This window comes from Thalassophryne amazonica, chromosome 4 (genome assembly GCF_902500255.1).
Source record: "Thalassophryne amazonica chromosome 4, fThaAma1.1, whole genome shotgun sequence".
In the NCBI taxonomy this organism is placed as follows: domain Eukaryota; kingdom Metazoa; phylum Chordata; class Actinopteri; order Batrachoidiformes; family Batrachoididae; genus Thalassophryne; species Thalassophryne amazonica.
This window is the reverse complement of record NC_047106.1, coordinates 68,317,804-68,337,934: the sequence shown is the minus strand read 5'-3', so window position 1 is coordinate 68,337,934 and position 20,131 is coordinate 68,317,804. Positions and strand designations below refer to the sequence as shown.

The window sequence follows — 20,131 nt, the reverse complement described above, 5'->3', positions numbered from 1 at the left end:
AACGCAAATGTTTCGTTCTTTCCATATACGGTAATCAACCGAGCTCTGCTTTGAATCTTGAACCAATGGAGTAGTGCTTCGAGCTGCTGCTTCGTTGGTTTCATTTGTTTTATTTCACTTTATCTTAATTTTTCCCCACTAAAACCCTAAAGAGCATATGTCTGTGAGGAATATTTATCTTTTTTATGTTAAACTGACCTGTTATGGTCAGTTGACAGATGCATTTTATGCTAACGCTGATGCTAACATGTTAGCATGTCTATGGCGTTTTCAATGTTAAAGTTAGCATTAAGCTGCTGGCATTTCAGCATGTTTGTGCATTTGTTTTCTGTATAATAATTAATGGCTCAGCATTTGTTGTCGTAAAAGAGTCAAATGTATTACAAATTACAATATTTTTTAATTCATTTTTATTTATATATTAATAATAATAGCAACAATAATAATAGTAATAATAACTAATAATGCTACAATACAATTTTAGAGAAAGAGACATAAGTCACATGTGTCATTGTGAAATGACCACATAGTTTACAAGTTATACAGAGAATGTTGCACATATAATGAGTCAGGCTACAGTTTTGATTTAGGTTTTATGGTTAAGTGGTTATGCTAATTGCTCATTTGCAGCAACAAAAATACCTATTTTTTCACCATATATTTTATAACATTTATATGTTTCAATGTTGTTTTATGGCAACTCAGCACTTTGATAAAACAATGCCATTTGAAATTTGTTCTTTATTATAAACTGTTTTATTCTTTATTATTTTATATTCAACAGCCAAGGGACATTTGAAGATTTGTTGATTTTCAAGTATTTTAAGTTTTCAAATAATGTTCTGTTGTTAAATAAAGTGATGGAAGGAGAGAAAAATTGTTTCCCTGGCACATTTTTTAAAAATTCCCCGCTAATCTGATTAATCGATTAATCGTGTCGAAACCCCATCAGATTCATCGATGATCCAAATAATCATTTGTTGCAGCCCTACTTCTTCCTCAAAAACAGCAGAGGGAGTTTTTTTCCTTACCACTGTCACCCATGTGCTTGCTCAGGGGGGTTGATAAGGTTAGACCTTACCCATGTGAAGCACCTTGAGGCAGCATTGTTCTGAAAAAAGCTTGTTGCATGATGCCTCATGGCAGATGTGGTGCCATACCAGTTACACAGACACTGCCCACCCCAATGAACTTTTTTTTTAACCACTTTTCATTTAGCCAAGTTTCATTTTAACCATAAGCTGGCACTATAAGTTACAATATACTACTTGTATCTGTATAAAAAAAAAGAAAAAAAACTGTTGTTTCCTTTGCCCACCTTTGGAATATTGACACGAGACCAGAAGAGCTCCAGGTGTTCCCTCATCTTCTGTGGTTTGAATTTAGAGTAGAGGATGGCCAGTTCAGTAAACATACCCATGTGAGCACGCTCCAGCCCGAGGGCGGCCTCCAGCATGGTGATCAGCTCCTCAAAATATCCACGATCCTGGATGAGAGACAGGCACAAACTCAAGTCGCTTTCCCACATGGACCTGCTTACATTTATGGAAAACAGACCACGTGGTAATAAAGGAAACTATACATTTCCATAGTTTATTCAGAAAAGTTTTCTATTAGGTTTTTGCTGCATGTGTCAGATACTGTGCATAATAAACTCAGCCCAAAATTAAAACTAATTAAATAACTGTTTCTCTGAAAATTTTAAATTTGCCTGCTTTCATGAACAAATGTATGCTTCTACAAAACAGTCAATATTAAATGTCTCAATAAAACAAGATAATTATTTACAAATAAATATAAAAAAGTTAATATAAGTAAATACCTGGTAATAGTTAATAAGTTCCTCTAGTTCATCAGCATGGACCACAATATGCAGGCCGCACATCTGGGCAAGACGGAACTCCTTCCCGTCAACACAGGCAAAACACACCTGGGAGAGGAAATAATGTTTAGATTAATAAGAGTAATGCCTTTATTAAAAAAAAGCTGCAGTACAACAGAATATAAATGTTTCAAGAGAGCACAGTATTGTCTAGGTTTCCAGAAAGAGTATGTACATTTAACAGTCACACGGTCATGTGGATTCATGATACACCTTTCACAGACAGAGTTACAAAGCACTATAATACAATTTAAAATAATAACCAACATGCTTCAAGCAGGACAACAATGGTATCACAAAACCAATAAAACATACAAGAGAAAAAAAGAGCAATGTAAAATGTGGTATATGTCCCCACCTTTATGTTAAGTTGGTATATGGTTTCAAGTCAGACAAGGAGTTCTTTAGTTTTGTGCGGAACTGAAACAGACAGCTACCCGGATGGGGTGAAAACATAATGCATTACAATTTCTTTCAGAAGGAGCTTATCAATTTAGATTTTTTTTTAAATGTCTGATAATGACAGATAACCAGGAGGGAGCGCTACTTTGAGCTTCAATAGAATCCTATTTTATTGTCAAACAAAGCTGAAAGATGAGTGATTTGAAATGTGTAGTTTGATATTTGAGTGGCAGCGCGGTTTCTTTTGATCTTTAAACTCAAGTCAATGAAATTATCAGTGACACCTTAACATTAAATATTGGACATGAGTGAATTCCTACCTGCCCAAAGACAGCATGAACACCAGTGAACATGCACAAATGCAGGAACAATAATACTCCTGTGGTCAAACTTTGTTATGCTTATTTTCACCGGTGGGACCTGTCTTATTCCTCACCTCCTTCCACGTGCGGGTGCTGTTGGCCTTCCGAGCTCCATCCACAGCAGCCTGATACTCTCCCAGGTGCACCAAAGTGGAAGCCAGACGGCCAAAGTTGGACACATTGTTGTAAAGAAGTTTGGCTGCCTCATACATCTTGTCGTCATAACAACGGTCACCCACCTGGTGGAAAATGTACAGGAGAAAAAAACAAGTACATTCAGGACAACAGCAGCTGTGTGTGTGTGTGCCCGCTTAGAAATGGTAAATGGAGTGCATTTATACAGCGCTTTTCCATCTGCAACAGATGCTCAAAGTGCTTTACACATCAATACCTGACATTCACCTATCCTTGTATTATCTTGTATTATTTTCTTTCTGAAAGTGCATGTTTCCCAAGAACTCACCTGCTGGATGTGAGCATTATTTGGTCCATTTATGAATTCTTCCAGTTCAGCCAGGCGGTTGGTTTTGGCCAAGGCAAAAATCAACTCTGTTTCAACGTATGACTCACGGGCCTTCTTACGGGCCATCTGCAAAAACTTCACCAGGTCCTCCCAGTTACCTGCACAAAGACTCCACTTGTGTCACATTGAAGCACACATATGAAGAGCACTGCTAGATAATAAATGGCTCAACAAACTTAGGAAAATCATGAACTTGACATTTACATCAAACGTGAAAGAAAACTGGATCAGATTAAACATGTCCAAAAAGCAAAAACTTGAATGTGACTACAGTGACTGAATTCAGTAATTCAGAAAATTACTTTCTAGGACTCTTGTGGCAACATCATGCATCAGATGCACCAATATGATGGAAGTTACATTTACCGCTCTGTGCTGCAGCTTGTCCCACCTCCATGTAAGCAGAAGGGTCATCGGCCTTGATGTAGGAGTCAATAGCCTCTTTGACCAAACCTTTCTGAAGTTGTGCTTTTGCCAGCTGACTCCACACTGGGGGCTCATTGCAGCGCTCAGCAAACTCATAGGCTCTGTCCAGGTTGCCGATGTGCTCAATCAAAACCTGGACATAACGAGACAACGTTCAGACCAAAGCGCATCCAAAAACACAAACACAATTCTCGGGTGGGAATTACAGTGAGGCCAGTATGTGGAAAAAACAGATGTTTTAAAGTAAATGTGTGGTGGGGAGCAGCACATGACAGGTTAAGTTTTAATGACTTCTTTTTAACTGAGCAACTTACCTGCACAGCAGATGTGTTGACATCAAATTTCCTGAAAATAGCAAATGCCTCCTCAAACAGCTCATTGCTGATGGCAATGTTTGCAATGTCTGGGGCATCGTAGTTGTCTAGTCGGTTTATGTACTCCATGACACGTGTGCGGTCAGCTTTAATGGCTGTCAGGATGAGAAGATTCTGGAGGTTTCTGAAATTATAAGAGTGAGTGAGTCAAAGTTTTGCAGTTGGTTTGAGAAAAAAAAAAAAAAAAAAAAATATATATATATATATATATATATATATATATATATATATATATATTCCTCCAATTTCAACAAGAGTACAAGCAGCTAAACAGCGGAATACAAAAGCTGGCTTGACTTGGGTTCAAAACTTTCCAACACAAGGTGAACAGAAAGTCATTATTTGCAGACTACAGATACAGTCTTAAATTTCACAATTAAAGAAACCCAAAAGCCTCATAAGAACAGTATGGGGGAGCATCCAGGCTCTCTGACCTGTGCTCACTAAAGACAGAGTTATCCAGAACAATCTTCTCCAGGAGTTCGATTAGCTCATTGGGGAGGTCGGCTGTCATGAAGGCCTTGACTGTGACAGACACCTCTTCTGGATCCTGAGTCTCAGATAAAGCTGTTTGGACAACCTGTAGCAGAGCGGGACAACAGGCAACTGAAGCTGCATTCAATAACACAACCTTGATTATAATGTCACAAATCCATAACAAAAACAGTGTGAGAGATTTTGGTAAAGGATTATAAAAAACTCTTCAGTGGGAACACAGTGTTACGGCACCAATAACAGTAGGAAATTATGGCAAATTATTTTCTATTGATAACCATGGATGTAATATCAGCTCACAGTTCAGTTTGATGACACAACTATCAGTCACCTCAGCTATCTTATTGACTCCTCTGTGGGACAGAAGTTGCAAATAACAGTCAATAACACTGCTGCACATTTAGCAGTGTTAACCTGTGATCACAACCGGGTTTTTGCAGAGGAAAAAACCGAGGGACTCTACTTCTTTCTTGAGCCGTGGTGGCCTTTAAGTGACGAAGCAGACTTAATCTGCAATGAACAAGTATGTATGTGTGTACATTTCACAACACTACAGCTGTTACAGCAATGTATGAAATGTTTAATCCATTAACAACTAAAGCACACTTTAAAACAAGCATGCATAGGTTTCATCAAGTCTTTAAAAAATGTTAAGTTAAAAAGGGGAAAAAAGTGTTATCCTTATGTCACAGTCACCACATGATCGCGGAGCATACTGTTTTACACAATCAGATACAATGCACCCTTCCATCTCTAGAAACAACTTAAGTAAAAAAAAAGTTTACTTGATGGGCTAATTTGCTATTAGACATAAAGACAAAGCATCAAACCTGGTCGATGAGCGGCCTCCTGTAGTTATTGGTCTCCAGCAGCACGCTTGCCCACAGTTCAGGGTTTTTACGACGCACCAGGTAGCGAGACAGACTCTTGAATAATGAATTCTCATTGCACACCTAAAGATAAAAAACAAAACAACCAAAACACTCAAAACAAAAAAACATAACTGCATTAATCCCACATTAAAGACCATTTTTTCTCTGATTATGTGTTTGTATAAGTCTAATACATTGAGGAACAAAATTATTTATCTTCACCCAAATCAGTAAATTGTAATCACACTGAAGACCGAGTTACACACTTTAAACTCACATGAATCAGCTCCTGGTCACACTGTCCTCTTTCATAGGCCACACAGGCCAGATGAGGGTCTCGCTTCTCACAGTACTTGCCAACCACACGGCTGTCGTAGTAAGGGTTCTCCCTCAGGAATCGCTCAGGGTTGTTGTTGCTGTCAATGTAAATCTTGGCCAGGGCGTTGTGGGTTGCAGGCTCCTCACAACCTTCATGAATACGAGCCTCCAACCACGGAAGCAGCAGCTTCAGTCTGACGTTGAACAAACAAACAAACCCCCACTAAGGATTCTGCAACTGACTTGTTAATTACTAAACACAAAAATTCTGGTTTTATAGCACAGTAACATAAAACATTTGCTACAAACACAGATCCAGCAATGTTGCAAATACTGATGCTAACTGAGACATTGCTCTTTAGTTTTAGTCCCTTTCATATTACCGATTCTTTTCTCCACTTCAGCACCAGTTCATCAGTGGAGAACTGCCCTCTCACCACCATAATCAGGTTTTTAATCACATCTTCAGCACAATCCACATCCAGCAATCCTCCAATGACAACTGGCAGACGGCTTGGGTTCACCTGGAATAATCAAGTTCTATGTTAGCAAACATTTTCATTCAATTAACCGTGTGATAACTAAGCTTAAAGTTTTAAAAGAGTGTGAGTCTTTAAGTACTCCTTGTCTCAGGGAGATGTGCAATTTTCCACGATGTGGGATCAATAAAGATAATCTATGTTGTCTTTTATAAATTCTCTTAATGCTTAAATCTGTGTAACCTGCTATAAATGTTTCAGTCCAGTTAGGCAATATAATCATTTGTGTACCTTTTGCACATAGATTTCAATGTACTTCTGTAGGCTGTTGCGGTACAGGTACAAAACCAGATCATGGACAAAATCAAAGCGGTCACACACAATGATCAGAGGTAGCTGGTCGGTCAGCTTGGCTTCCTGTAAAGAAAATTTGGCATTAGTTCTGGATGATAAGGGGCTTTTAACTGTATTTAAAAAAAAGGGGGAAAAGTAACAGAATTAGCAGTATTAACCACGTAAGATTATTTTCCTTATAAGGCTCATTTGAGATCCATTTGGTGACACAGCAATGACATTGGACAGCAGGCACTTCTGCCCTGCTGAACACCTTTGTTACTGCTCAGTGAATGATTAGAAAAGTTATTTCAAGTCGTTTATGCAAAAAAAAAAAAAAAAAAAAAAAGAAGACGAAAAAAGACTTCCTATGAGTGTTAGCATTACAGGTGATACCCGTTTGTTATTGCTCCTTCCCAGGTTGCACTGTCCTTGTATTCTGATCCTGCTACATTTCAGTTAGAATAACTATGTTTAAGAAGTCATCTTGAATTTTTAGTGACTCTGGGAAACATAGGAATGCCACCAATTTGGTTCCATTAAGTTGTGCCTCTGTCCAGTGTTCTTTATTGGCAGACGAAGATCTTGCAAGCCCCCATAGAATTTCAACACTAGTGCCTATATCTGTCTCAAGATTTATGTAAGCCTAGATTTCGGTACTTTAACGCTTCCCATAATCCCCCTGGAAGCCCCTGCACTTCCCAGAATGCACTGCAGTGCCAGCAGAGTTCCAGCGTCTCACAGCGGATGTAAACAATGGCTAGCGAGGACGTGGATGGTGTTCATCCAGCAAGTTCATGGGCAATGAGGACACGTTCTCCAAAATTGAGAGGGTTATCTAGAGGAGGTGTAGCACCTTTGATGGACTTCTGCCGTGACCCAATGTCTTCTTGTCCATAATTCACAAGGTGTGTTTACACTGTGCCCTGAACTGGAACTCTGCTGAAACTGACCTCTCGCATGAGTCACAGACTGTGAGATTCACAACTGTTTAACAGCAAATGAGGCATCTGGTAAATATCAAGTCAAAATCAGTGTCCAGTTTCGATATGTCCTGTACTGATTTAAGTATGTGTTTGAGTCTAGGCTTAATTAATGCCATATCCCTGAGCTCAAAGTCAATTAATGACCTTATTTTGGAACATTAATTAGATACAATTGCCTTATGTGAAACATGGGTGAAGTTGAATATGTAACGGCCTTTAATTGAAGCTTGCTCACTGGCGTATATGTTCAATCATGTTGCTAGTGATATTAGGCAAGGCGGAGTTGTGCTGATTTATAAATCTTTTGGATTGGTGACTCTTGGTTGTGCTAAGTTTGATTCATCTTTTCATTTGGTGTTTTTTTGTTTTGCAGGCTGCTGAAAGCAGTCGTGGTCAGACTGTTGGAATTCAGCTGCGGAGTTTTGACCCTGTGTATAGACAATCCTTTATTCCAAATCTAGATGTATTTAGTGATTTTATTTGTTACTTGGGTGAGTCATGCTGATGGGATTTTAGTTGTTGATTTTTGTTTAATATCCATATGAATAGGCCTTCTTATCCCTTCAGCTAAGTGTTTTTGGATGTTCTGGAAGTGTCTGGTGTTTGTGAAATTCTTCAGCGATCGACCCACTGTAGTGGTAATACTTTGGATTTGGTCCTGGTTCGTAGTGTAGACATTTCAAATACTGATATAATTCATCTTTCATCAATAATCTCAAAGTGCTTACCTGAAGTATTACTATCCTGCCCAACAAAGCAATGTTTCTATGACATCAAAGCATCTTACTGGTCCAATCACTGTAACAGGGTTTTATGAGAGACTGCCTCAGAGTTTGGAGTCTTTTTCTGAATATGATCGTTCCTGACAGTTTTACAGATGGACTGAATATACTATTGGACTTGGCTGCTTCACATGCTTGGATCTTGTTGCCCTAGGTTGCCGGCTCCTTGTTTACAGAGTATCTGTAACATCTCAAGTGTACCTGTAGGACTCTGGAGTGTAGATGGTGCAGCTCTAGATTGTACAAGCATCAGGGGTTTTCAAATGGATCAGAATGCTGTGGCAAGACTCTTAATTAGGAGAAGAAAGATTGACATATTACTGTGGTCTTGGTCTTCCTACAATTACTTCATGTTCATGCGAAATCTGACATTAAGGTAATTGCTATTAACATACAAAATTTTACACAGTTTAGCATCCTCATAGTTGGCTGATCTACTTACATATTATGTACAAGCTCATTTTCGGCGTTCTCTGGACAAGACTGTTGTGCGTTTCACAGATGAAGACGAAATCAACTGGTCACAGTCTTATTATCATGTACCTTTTCTGTGGAACAGTTTGCCCATTGAGAAGACAGTCTGACTGTGGACTCATTTAAGTCCAGATTAAAAACTCACCCATTTTCCCCATCATACAATTAATGTGGACTTAGCTGTATTAACATTTCTTAAAGCGCTTTGTTAATCCAATGTTGAGTATGCATTTGTTTTATATGTAAAATCTTTAATTCTAATTGTTTAATTGTTGCATGGGGTGGCCTGAATGGGCGGTCACCCACTGAGCATGGCTCGCTGATGCTGGCTGGGCGTTGTTCCTGCAAAGTGCCTTGCTGCAGCTTGTGTTATGATTTGGCACTATATAAATAAGACTGAATTGAAATGTATATATTATTCCAGGTTACAATGTTGATTCAAAAACACTGGCTGGAAAATACCCTTTCATGCATGTTGTTAGCTTTTTCCTTTCTCACATGAAGCGAGATGCAGCGTGTCAACAGGTTGTCCCAAGCAAAAATAAATAAATAAAAAAAGGCCTTTTCTACCTCTTTTGTTGGAGATGTGTGGATCTCAGAAAAGCCTTATTCAATGCAATGTTATGAGAGGTGTGATCTTGTCACAAATTCTGCATTAAGCATTTCATCTACACCCAAACGTGATTAACTGTACCTATGCCAGTCCACAAGACAACTGTATGCTTGCTTGTTTTTAAAAATCTTGAAAAATGTGTATTTTATTCAGGTGTTGTGATGGTGCATCTGCAATGATCCCATTCAGACCTTGAGGAAGTTCTTCACACGTTCGGGGTCGTAACAGTTGCTCTCTCTGCAGATTCTCTCCACCTCTTTGATCTGACCCGTCTTGCAGGCAGCCTGGATATATTTAAAGTGGACCTCTGGGTCTTGGCTGAAGTTACAATTGAGCCCAAGAAGTAGAACAGGCCCTGAAAGATAAAATACCATTAAAATAATGGAAGTACCAACTGCAAATTGCACTTAAAATGTATTTTAACCCTCATAGGGTCTTCGTTTTTTTTTTTTTTTTTTTTTTGTTTTTTTTTACACAGGGAGTCCTGCTGGGTTTGGTGTACCATTGCATTTTGGGGCTTTCAATTCACATAATCACACTTTTTTGGGGGTTTAAACACTCAGATATTTACTTCATCCCAATCACAAGTAATATAAACAACACATATGTTATGTTTGTTCCTTTTACCCATGCTAAATCACCTTTATGAATAGAAACTGAACTCATTTTTGTTTATATCTTAATTAAATGTAAGGAAAATAAGGAAAAGCATCATAAAACAAACATAACTGAAAATAATTAACAAATGTATAAAGGAAGCAAGTTTTTTCCAAACTATTGTGTATTATTTATTATGTATTTGAATTTCATTAGAAGATTTCATTAGCTCCACTGAACGCTGCCATTTTCATACCAGACTATACCACCCATGAGGGAAAGAGTTTCACTGTGTGTGTATTGCATATGTACTCTTTGCAATGGGTGCATGTATATTGTGTTTTTTCTGTCCATCTTGGGGTCCAACACACTTCTCAGACTAGTCCTGGCTGCTGAAGAGCTGGTCCTGAGGCTCTTTCATGGTTTGGAGCTGGCTGATGCTCATCCTACTTTACAAACTCATGTCAGACTCTGAATTTCAGAAATGTGATACTCACATTCTAAAATTTCTTCCTCTGCATCACCATCAAAACCCTCCATCTCTTCCAAATCAACTGTAAGGCAGCCGAACAGAGAATCACTTTGCCATCTTGATCAGTTGTGGTATGGAACCATGCGGACAGAGCTATTTATAGTGTCCGGTCCCCAAAGATTAGGGACAGAGGGTGAAATGTGGGTCATTCCATGTCAATTCAACGAGGGCCTCATGCACTCTGTCTCAGATTTTCTTTAAATTTTACTAAAATATTCCCAGACTATTCAGAACAACAAATCTGAAGTTTGAGGCCTGTAGGCCAAGTAGTTTCTGAGATATGGCCAATTTAGTGTGCATGGGGTCTGCCGTTTTTTAGGCAAAAATTCTGGCCGTCATTTCTGGAGCCATGTTCAAGGTAGAATATCTCAGCAAATAATGGACTTAGAGGCCTGAACTTTTCTGTGGTGGTTGTCATGGACACCCAGACTTGGACTATAGTCAAACAACAGACATTGACGCTAAACTGTGAAGTTTATGTATGCTCAAACTATGGAAAATATTACTGACTATTGTGAGCATCCATGTTTGAGACACTGAAGCATACCATTACACCCAAAGAAGCCTTTCCATTTATTGGCTCCTTAATGCCAACTATACTGGCTATGAAATATGTAAATTTGGCATATCTGTGGTAAACAGTTATTGTGGGAGAAACCTGAAAAAAACATTTTGTGGTCGAATTTTATTAATCAATCAATTTTTTTATATAGCGCCAAATCACAACAAACAGTTGCCCCAAGGCGCTTTATATTGTAAGGCAAGGCCATACAATAATGATGTAAAACCCCAACGGTCAAAACGACCCCCTGTGAGCAAGCACTTGGCTACAGTGGGAAGGAAAAACTCCCTTTTAACAGGAAGAAACCTCCAGCAGAACCAGGCTCAGGGAGGGGCAGTCTTCTGCTGGGACTGGTTGGGGCTGAGGGAGAGAACCAGGAAAAAGACATGCTGTGGAGGGGAGCAGAGATCGATCACTAATGATTAAATGCAGAGTGGTGCATACAGAGCAAAAGAGAAAGAAACAGTGCATCATGGGAACCCCCCAGCAGTCTACGTCTATAGCAGCATAACTAAGGGATGGTTCAGGGTCACCTGATCCAGCCCTAACTATAAGCTTTAGCAAAAAGGAAAGTTTTAAGCCTAATCTTAAAAGTAGAGAGGGAAGAAAAGCTCATGTGGGCAGTAAATAAAACTCTTCAAACTGATTCCATTTTCAAGGTATTGATATCTACTTTATGTGTTATAAATATGGCCTTCTTTATGAAACTCCTTCCTGGTTACTTTAAGCATCCAATTATGGCTAATTTGTGCACTTGCGAATGTATTTCTAGTGCTGAAATGACAATTTCATTTTAATTGTGTGCACACACTGCATTCATATGATTCATGGCACACCCCAGAATGCTTGCACATACAGTGAGGAAAATAAGTATTTGAACACCCTGCGGTTTTGCAAGTTCTCCCACTTAGAAATCATGGAGGGGTCTGAAATTTTCATCTTAGGTGCATGTCCACTGTGAGAGACATAATCAAAAAAAAGAAAAAGAAAAAAGAAAATCCGGAAATCACAATGTATGATTTTTTTTATAATTTATTGTATGTTACTGCAGCAAATAAGTATTTGAACACCTACCAACCAGCAAAAAATTCTGGCTCACACAGACCTGTTAATTTTTCTTTAAGAAGCCCTCTTATTCTGCACGCTTTACCTGTATTAACTGCACCTGTTTGAACTTGTTACCTGTATAAAAGACACCTGTTCACACACTCAATCAATCACACTCCAACCTGTCCACCATAGCCAACACCAAAGAGCTGTCTAAGGACACCAGGGACAAAACTGTAGACCTGCACAAGGCTGGGATGGACTACAGGACAACAGGCAAGCAGCTTGGTAGAAGACAACAACTGTTATGATTATTTATTAGAAAGTGGAAGAAACACCTGAAATGTAGATCATCAAAATATTCACCTACAGAAAGAAGTGTGATGACATTCACTTTCATCAGACCAAAAAGAACAGGGAGGAAGATGTGCAGCCATTCTTACTCCAACCAGACTGACAGCAGCAGCTTTGAACATGTCCAGACATGCAGTACCCCCTTCACTGCATTGCTCATCATGCAGGTGGATATAAGCCTAGTAACCGTGGAAACCTTGGGGAATCCCCCTGGCAGATCTATGTGCAAGCATTTTGGGTATGCTTCAGTGTCTCAAACATGGATGCTCGCAATAGTCAATGTAATATTTTCCATAGTTTGAGCATATATAAACTTCACAGTTTAGTGTCAATGTCTGTTTGACTATAGTCCAAGTCTGGGTGTCCATGACAACTGCCACAGAAAATTTCAGGCCTATAAGTCCATTATTTGCTGAGATATTCTGCTGTGAACATGGCTCCAGAAATGACGGCGATAATTTTTGCCTTAAAAAATAAATAAATAAAAAAATGGCAGACCCCATGCACACTAAATTGGCCATATCTCAGAAACTACTTGGCCTACAGGCCTCACACTTCAGATTTGTTGTTCTGGATAGTCTGGGAATATTTGATTAAAATTTAAGGAAAATCTAAGACAAAGTGCATGAGGCCCCTCAAATATTCTTTGAATTGACATGGAATGACCCATGTGTAGGAATCTGAGTGCAGTTCCTGCACAATGTTGCATCCTTGTGTAGGAACAGTGGGTGCTCACACCAAAGGCCCATTCACCTGCTTTGCTTCCCTCTGCTCCGCTCCACCTACTCACAGGCCCAGAGAGGAGAAAGGGGAAAAAAAGTGTGCACAGGACCTATGATTTCCACACTTTCAACAGCCCCGGTCCAGAGGACCCAAAGACCCTGTATGTAATATAAATGTAAAGGGGGGTATACAGGGGAGCGTCACTGAAAATGTTTTCTGATTTATGTTCCTCACAGAAATATCACTCAAGGCCAATGAATCTTAGTTTGAAAAAAATAATTGTATCATTTTTCTTCAGCTAAAAACATGTCCCACAGACCCGAAGACCTTATAAGGGTTAAATACCATCTTTAAAGAGCTGTTTTATTAAAAACAAGAGCAAAGCACACAGTACAGAATTCACCTACAATGCAAAATATGGCATCCTATGACTTTGAAAATTTGGCCAAGATCAAGAAAATGGCAATTGTACAAGTATAGTGGGTACTAAACATTTATTTGAGGTTTGAAATTTCTCACTTATAGTGAGGAATGCTGTGGGACCAGGTATGACTCCAAAATCAGACAGACAGGACAGCAACACTACCACACAGCATCTCCTGTGCTAAGACAGTGCATTTGAAAAAATAAAATACTACTACTAATAATAATAATAATGACAAAGCGATCATACCCTCAAAACTTTTGAAGGACTCAAACAGTTCCGTCAGGGCCTGAGTAGTGAGCTGCTCATGGTATTTGGATGCCACCTGGACACAGATCTGCAGGTTCTGACGGATGTTGGCAGATAGCATGGCCCGCAGACACTCCAGAGAGTCCTCCACTGACAGAGAGCCAAAGAAATTCACTAGCCACTGCAAAGACAAAATCAATTAAAAAATAAATAAAAATCAATGCAGAAATATGATTGGTAAGAAGAAAACTGCAATACACTCGGAGTCAAGCTGTCTTTCAGTGAGTGACCAAATGTGCATACCACAGTCAAACATGTTAAATTTTAAAAATAAATTTTGCTGACCCCCCACCTCCCCTTTCTTTTTAAATCCACTACAAAATGAACAGTGTCAGCAGTTTTCCCATTCTTCAGCCTGTGCTGTACCTCTGGGTTCAGGAGATGTGTATGCACCACAGCACGCTTGATATCATACAAGTCTGTATAATGCTCCAGCGCCCTCTGCAGGAGACCAGCCTTCTCACACAGCTGTGCCACATGGGAACGATCATAGTGGGTGAACATCTGGTTTCCCAGAATAGCATCTGCAACCTGCAGACACAAGACGGTGATGAAAACACTTTTATGATACTAGTAATGATAAATTATGTCATTTCAAAGACTGGAATGTAGAGTCAAATCTGACAAAAACAGGTAGGAAGGGGGAAACGTATTTGCACCAATATGACACACTTGGATGTTACATGTGTATGTACAAGACGAGTGACCTGGACATAGAAAATAAATGTTCAACACTTTGCTCCACATGTTCAAGTCATCCTACTAAGAGGCTTAAGGACTCATTACTTAGGAGTTAGCACATGGCCAACACCTGCTGAGAACCAAACGGAAGGAGAAACTTTGGGAGTTGAGCCTAGCAGTGTTGTGAGTGAGTCTACATGTAGGTATATTTCCACATTGATGTTTCAAAATCACAGAGACAGACACTGTTACAAGCTCATTATATGAGGACGCTACAGGTGGATAACTGGTATGGCAAAAGGTTTGTGTACCTGTGGTGCATGAACCAAATTCATTTCCAACAGACGTGTCTGTAGAGGTCCCTCCATAGGTCTGTTGTTCTTCAGGGCATCAAGTAGAAGGAGGTGCACTGCTGGATGAGGTTGTACTCCATGAAGACATCAACAATCTAAACATGAATCAATAAATAAATACTTGAAATATGTATTATTACGGTGACTGATGTCTAAAACCTGGATTTCTTGGAAAGCCTTCCTAGAACATCTGGTATTTTCCACACAAGCTACATAGTGCAGCAGATTCAACATTACTCTTTCGGTCGGGAAAATGATCATTTCTTTACATTGATTACAGGCCCTGCAGCGGGTCTGTATCAACAGTTTCTGTAGCGCGGCTCCGCTCTGAACCTTGAACAAATGAAGCAATGCTCTGATCCACTGCTTCATTGGATCTTTGCTTCGCTCCTCTTCAGAAGCGGCAACTCCGCTTCTTAACCCCTCTCAAAGCCATTAAACATGTCAATCGTGAGTCACTTTGTGCAGATTAAAGTGACTAACTGGGACTCCTGTCTTGTTGCGAGAAAGAAACAAGAATCGTCCTCCGTTCCTTTGTTCCAAATGCTGCACTGCTCGGAATTAATAACTTCAAAGTGAATCGCAGTTTAAATCAAATGACACCTCTTTCCAAAAGTTGTAATACAAACAATAAACTGCTATTGATCAAAATGTTTTTATCTTCTCAAAATGAGACATCACGCACTGATGTGCAGCAGCCTAAGACTGTATGGCTGCAGACTCCAGCAGCCAGCTGAGCTCAGCTCAGATGTATGGAGAGACAATCATGACATTAATGTCTGAAAAGAAATGCTTTTGACAAAACTACAGATTTTGTTTAAGACTCAATAAAATGTTGTTGACAGAGAAAAATTGTAAAGCCTACTTTTAGTACACAGAAAATTCACAGGAGGTATCAATAATGAATCGATCGATCGGAATCGATAGATAAAATCTCATCAATACCCATCCGTAGTGGGTACCGCAAAAACTACACTTTTAGTGACTGCTTTGGTGATTGCAGCCAAAAACAAATGGTACATCATGTATCTGTATGAAGTTAAGCTGTGTTTGCGTTGGGCAATGGGAGGCTGTCCCCAGAAGTGGTCAAATCCCGCGATATCAGGCAGGGGTTCAAATGAGAGCGTGCTGCCCAATTTATCAGTACAGCAGAAGAAGGTGGAACACCGGGAACAAAATATTTTACAGAAATACATCTGTGAGTTAACCTGGTAAGTTTTCATCTTTGAAATAGTTTTGCGTCTGACAGCGCATCACGATTAAATTTAACACTGTCTCACTATGGTAGAAGAAGAGAAAATGACATATACTATTCTTCAATATTATTATTAGACCCATAGTGTCCTGGGGACATCGAACACACTTTCATTGGTAATACAAAAAAAAAAGAAGTTGGCCAAAGGGAGAAAAAAAAGTCACATGACGTCACCTATGACGATTTTAAAGCGAGTTTTTTGTTTGAGTTTTTCGGTGTCAAAGCAAAGTTGCTCACTGAAAACTTGGCTACTTGATTTTAACAAACATTATATACTTTTGCCATGTAGCAGAGATAAATGGCAAGATGGGAACACACCAGTTATGAATCTACCACAAAATACATTTTTGTATGGACCTGAATGGATGGAAGCCCAAATTAAAAATAAGAACAACAAATGGCCAAACGACTGAGAGAAGCACAGAAAGAGGAGTGTGAATGAAGGAAACCATGACAGTATCTGGGACTCTGGACACTGTAAATTCAAATAGTATTTGCTCGTATTACTTTTAATTATTCATGAACCAGTTCAAACAGCGGTACAAAAATATGTTTTTTTCTAGGTATAGGGAGGAGAAGGGTAATGAGGGTTAGGGTGTTTTTGTTTTTTGCTTCGGCTTGTAAATATATACTATTTTGTATGTAAGTAGGTATGTGTAGGTGTATATTTATGTTTGTGTGTGTATATATATATATATATATATATATATATTATATATATATTATGATATCGGTTTAGGTGTGTAGGAATCTATGTGTATATGTGGCAAAGGGTATTACTGGTTGTGGGGAAGAAGGGGTAGAGATAAGCTGATGCTTCACCCGACCCCTTTTCGGACATGTTGGGTACACAGTAGGAACTTTTTTGTTGTTGTCTTTACTGATCTATCTTGTAATTGTTGTTGTATCAAATGTTCGAAATAAACAGTTTTCATTCATTCATTCAATTATTCAGTGTCATTAAAATACCAGATGGGTGAATACTCGTTTGGTATGAGAGTACAAAAAACTAAAGATCGGTACAAGTTTGCAAATACTATTTCAAAAATCCAACATCAATCAAGAGGACAAAAGAAAATTTCACCTTTAACAAGTAGGTGATGTTGCCTGTTTCACACTCATCATCCTTAGATTATAAAACACTAATAATAATGCCTCTTTATGAACTTTTGTCTTAAGAAAACCTTTTTCCTTACACCCCACGCACACTGAACCCACGGTTCGACTCTATATCTGGGCCAACCCACCTTACTGAGGTACTCCCTCATGACCTGGATGAAATATGGCATGGAGAAGTCCATGATGTTGTGCCTCCAAGCAGTCTCCAGCACCACGTCAGGCCTCAGCAGGTCATAGCAGGTGAAAAGGCAAGCGGCAAAACACTCCTTCTTGTCTTCCATTAAGAACCAAGCCAGGAGCTCCTCTGCCAGCTCTGTGTCTTTGGACTCTGAGGCGTACTGCATGGCATCCTGCATTAAAAAATAATCACATTTCAATGAGTTTAATGATGAAATAAAAGGTGACCTACCAGCTATGAGCAATTTAGATGGATTCTGCTTTACTGTTTTATTGCACACGACCACTCTGTACATGTTTTAAAGTAGAGCACACCTTATAGAGTTTGTCCTTTTTGCAGAGCTCAACACTCTGTTTCCAGCGGTTGTTGCCCTTGAAGAGATAGGCAGCGATCCTTCTAAACTCAATCAGTTCATGCTTCTCCAGGCCCTGGGCCAGTGAGATGTTGTCAAAATTGTCATAGGCGTCGATGGAAGTACGTAGTGCCTGGAAAAGAATGAGGCAAACTGTAGGTGAAACACACTTCAGGTAAAAAAAAATAAATAAATAAGGGAATTCTTCCCAGATCAACCAAACCTTGGCCAAAAATTTTGATTACTGGAAAACATTATATTAATTCCCTGAAATAAAGGTGTTGCCCAGTAACCATTGAGGTCCTCATTATACATTGGCCGGTTTGAGCAGCACCGACATATAAAGGAACACCAAGCTTATGTGTTTTTAAAAATAAGGTGTATCATCATCCTACCGCATAGTCTTCCTCGATGATGAAGAGGTTGTTAAGTGCCTCATTGACTGACTTGTTGTTGTTCTGGACTGACCTCAGGTAGGGTTTAACCAGAGGCAGTTGCTTCACCTGGGGGAAGACAACAACAAACATCAGAGAGGAAAACAGAAAACTTCCACTAGATATGATTCCTTGATCTACATTTGTTCCTGCATTGGTTACTATAACAAGGAGAGCTTCATTTTGTTGAAAAGGGACGAGTATATTCATCTGCTAAGTGTGTGGATTAACTGTAGTTTCTTCCAGCAGGTTGATGGGATATACTGGATTATACTGGAAGTTGGACTGTAAATTTTCTCCCTTTCAAGTAGAAATAGTAAAATACATGACGTTACAGAATTCTGCCTGGAAAAATGTCTAAAATGGTTTCAAAGTCCACTTCTGAATCAGTTTAAATATGGCTGATTACAGCACTGATAAAATGCCATGTCCATGTCTTTATTTTGTTTGACCTACTGTAGAAATGGTTACCATAGTGACAGTTCCATCCTAAAGCCTGACAATACATGTAGTTATTTTGTAGGCCAAAAACAATTAAGAAATGTCAGAAAGATGTGTTTTGTCAGTCATATGCTAACAGTAACCAACCACTGCCATTAGCTCTCTAATATTTCAAAAAGCAGTTTTCAGAAACAAGCTGAACAGTTTTAAAGTATCCAATATTTCCATCGGACTTAATGAATGTAAAGTCAGCGCAAACAAATAATCAGAAGTACTGAAGTTTCGATATTTAAGCTTGGATGAAAGCATTGACACTGCAAATAATTCCCAGTTCTGTCTTTAAAATTTCCACATATCGTATTTTCCGGAGTATAAGTCGCACCTGCCTAAAAACGTCTTTCAGATTAGTGATAAAGAGAGAAAATAAATAAATAAATAAGACTGTGGATAAGTCACACCAGAGTCTAAGTTGCATTTACTACTTTATGCAAGAAAAAGCAAAATTCATTTTATCGCCGCATTATTTATTTATTTATACCAGAACGTGTTTGCCAACCACAGGGGCATCACACTACTCAGCCTCCCTGGTAAAGTCTACTCCAGGGTGCTGGAAAGGAGGGTTCCATCGATAGTCGAACCTCTGACTGAAGAGGAACAATGCGGGTTCCATCCCGACCAGCTCTTCATCATCACATCACTGGAGGGTGCCTGGCAGTATGCCCATCCAGTCTACATGTGTTTTATGGACTTGGAAAAGGCATATGATCGGGTACCCTGGGAGATACCGCGGGTGTATGGGGTGAGAGGGGGGTCCTGTCTCAGGGCCATCCAATCTCTGTACTCACAAAGCGAGAGCTGTGTTCGGCAGTAAGTCGGATTAGTTTCCGGCGGAGGTTGGCCCCTGCCAGGGCTCCGCCTTGTCACCAATTCTGTTTGTGATATTCATGGACAGGACATAGAGGCATAGCTGGGGGGAGGAGGGTTCCCAGTTTGGTGGACTCAGGGTCTCATCACTGCTTTTTGCAGATAATGTCGTCCTGTTGGCTTCATCGGCCTGTGACCTCCAACACTCACTGGATTGGTTTGCAGCTGAGTGTGAAGTGGGTGGGATGAGGATCCAAACCTCTAAATCTGAGGCCATGGTCTTCAGCAGGAAACCAATGGATTGCCTACTCCAGGTAGGGAATGTGATCTTGCCCCAAGTGAAGGAGACCAAGTACCTCAGGGTCTTGTCGGAGCGTGAGATTGGCTGGAGAATCAGCACAGTAGGGGTGGTGTTGCATTCGCTCTACAGTACTGTTGTGACAAAAAGGGAGCTGAGCCAAAAGGCAAAGCTCTCGATCTACTGGTCAGTCTTTGTTCCTACTCTCACCTATGGTCATGAGGGTTGAGTCATGACCAAAGAACTAGATTGCGGGTACAAGTGGCCAAAATGGGCTTCCTTAGGAG

At 39.6% G+C, this 20,131-nt stretch overlaps 1 protein-coding gene and 1 pseudogene across 1 annotated transcript in view; both read right to left on the bottom strand.

Moving 5' to 3' along the window:
- LOC117508939 (clathrin heavy chain 1-like) overlaps positions 1-17,283 on the bottom strand; it is a 43,763-nt gene extending 26,480 nt beyond the window's left edge. Inside the window, 17 exon segments of the mRNA XM_034168775.1 lie at positions 1,319-1,486; positions 1,823-1,930; positions 2,721-2,885; positions 3,110-3,267; positions 3,536-3,728; positions 3,910-4,093; positions 4,404-4,549; positions 5,295-5,417; positions 5,614-5,877; positions 6,038-6,178; positions 6,425-6,550; positions 9,513-9,676; positions 13,810-13,990; positions 14,236-14,400; positions 14,862-14,947; positions 14,950-14,998; positions 17,266-17,283. Coding sequence (XP_034024666.1) covers positions 1,319-1,486; positions 1,823-1,930; positions 2,721-2,885; positions 3,110-3,267; positions 3,536-3,728; positions 3,910-4,093; positions 4,404-4,549; positions 5,295-5,417; positions 5,614-5,877; positions 6,038-6,178; positions 6,425-6,550; positions 9,513-9,676; positions 13,810-13,990; positions 14,236-14,400; positions 14,862-14,947; positions 14,950-14,998; positions 17,266-17,283 — 2,439 coding nt within the window.
- A 17-nt stretch (positions 17,284-17,300) lies between these two features.
- Positions 17,301-20,131, bottom strand: part of LOC117508938 — a 117,082-nt pseudogene continuing 114,251 nt past the window's right edge.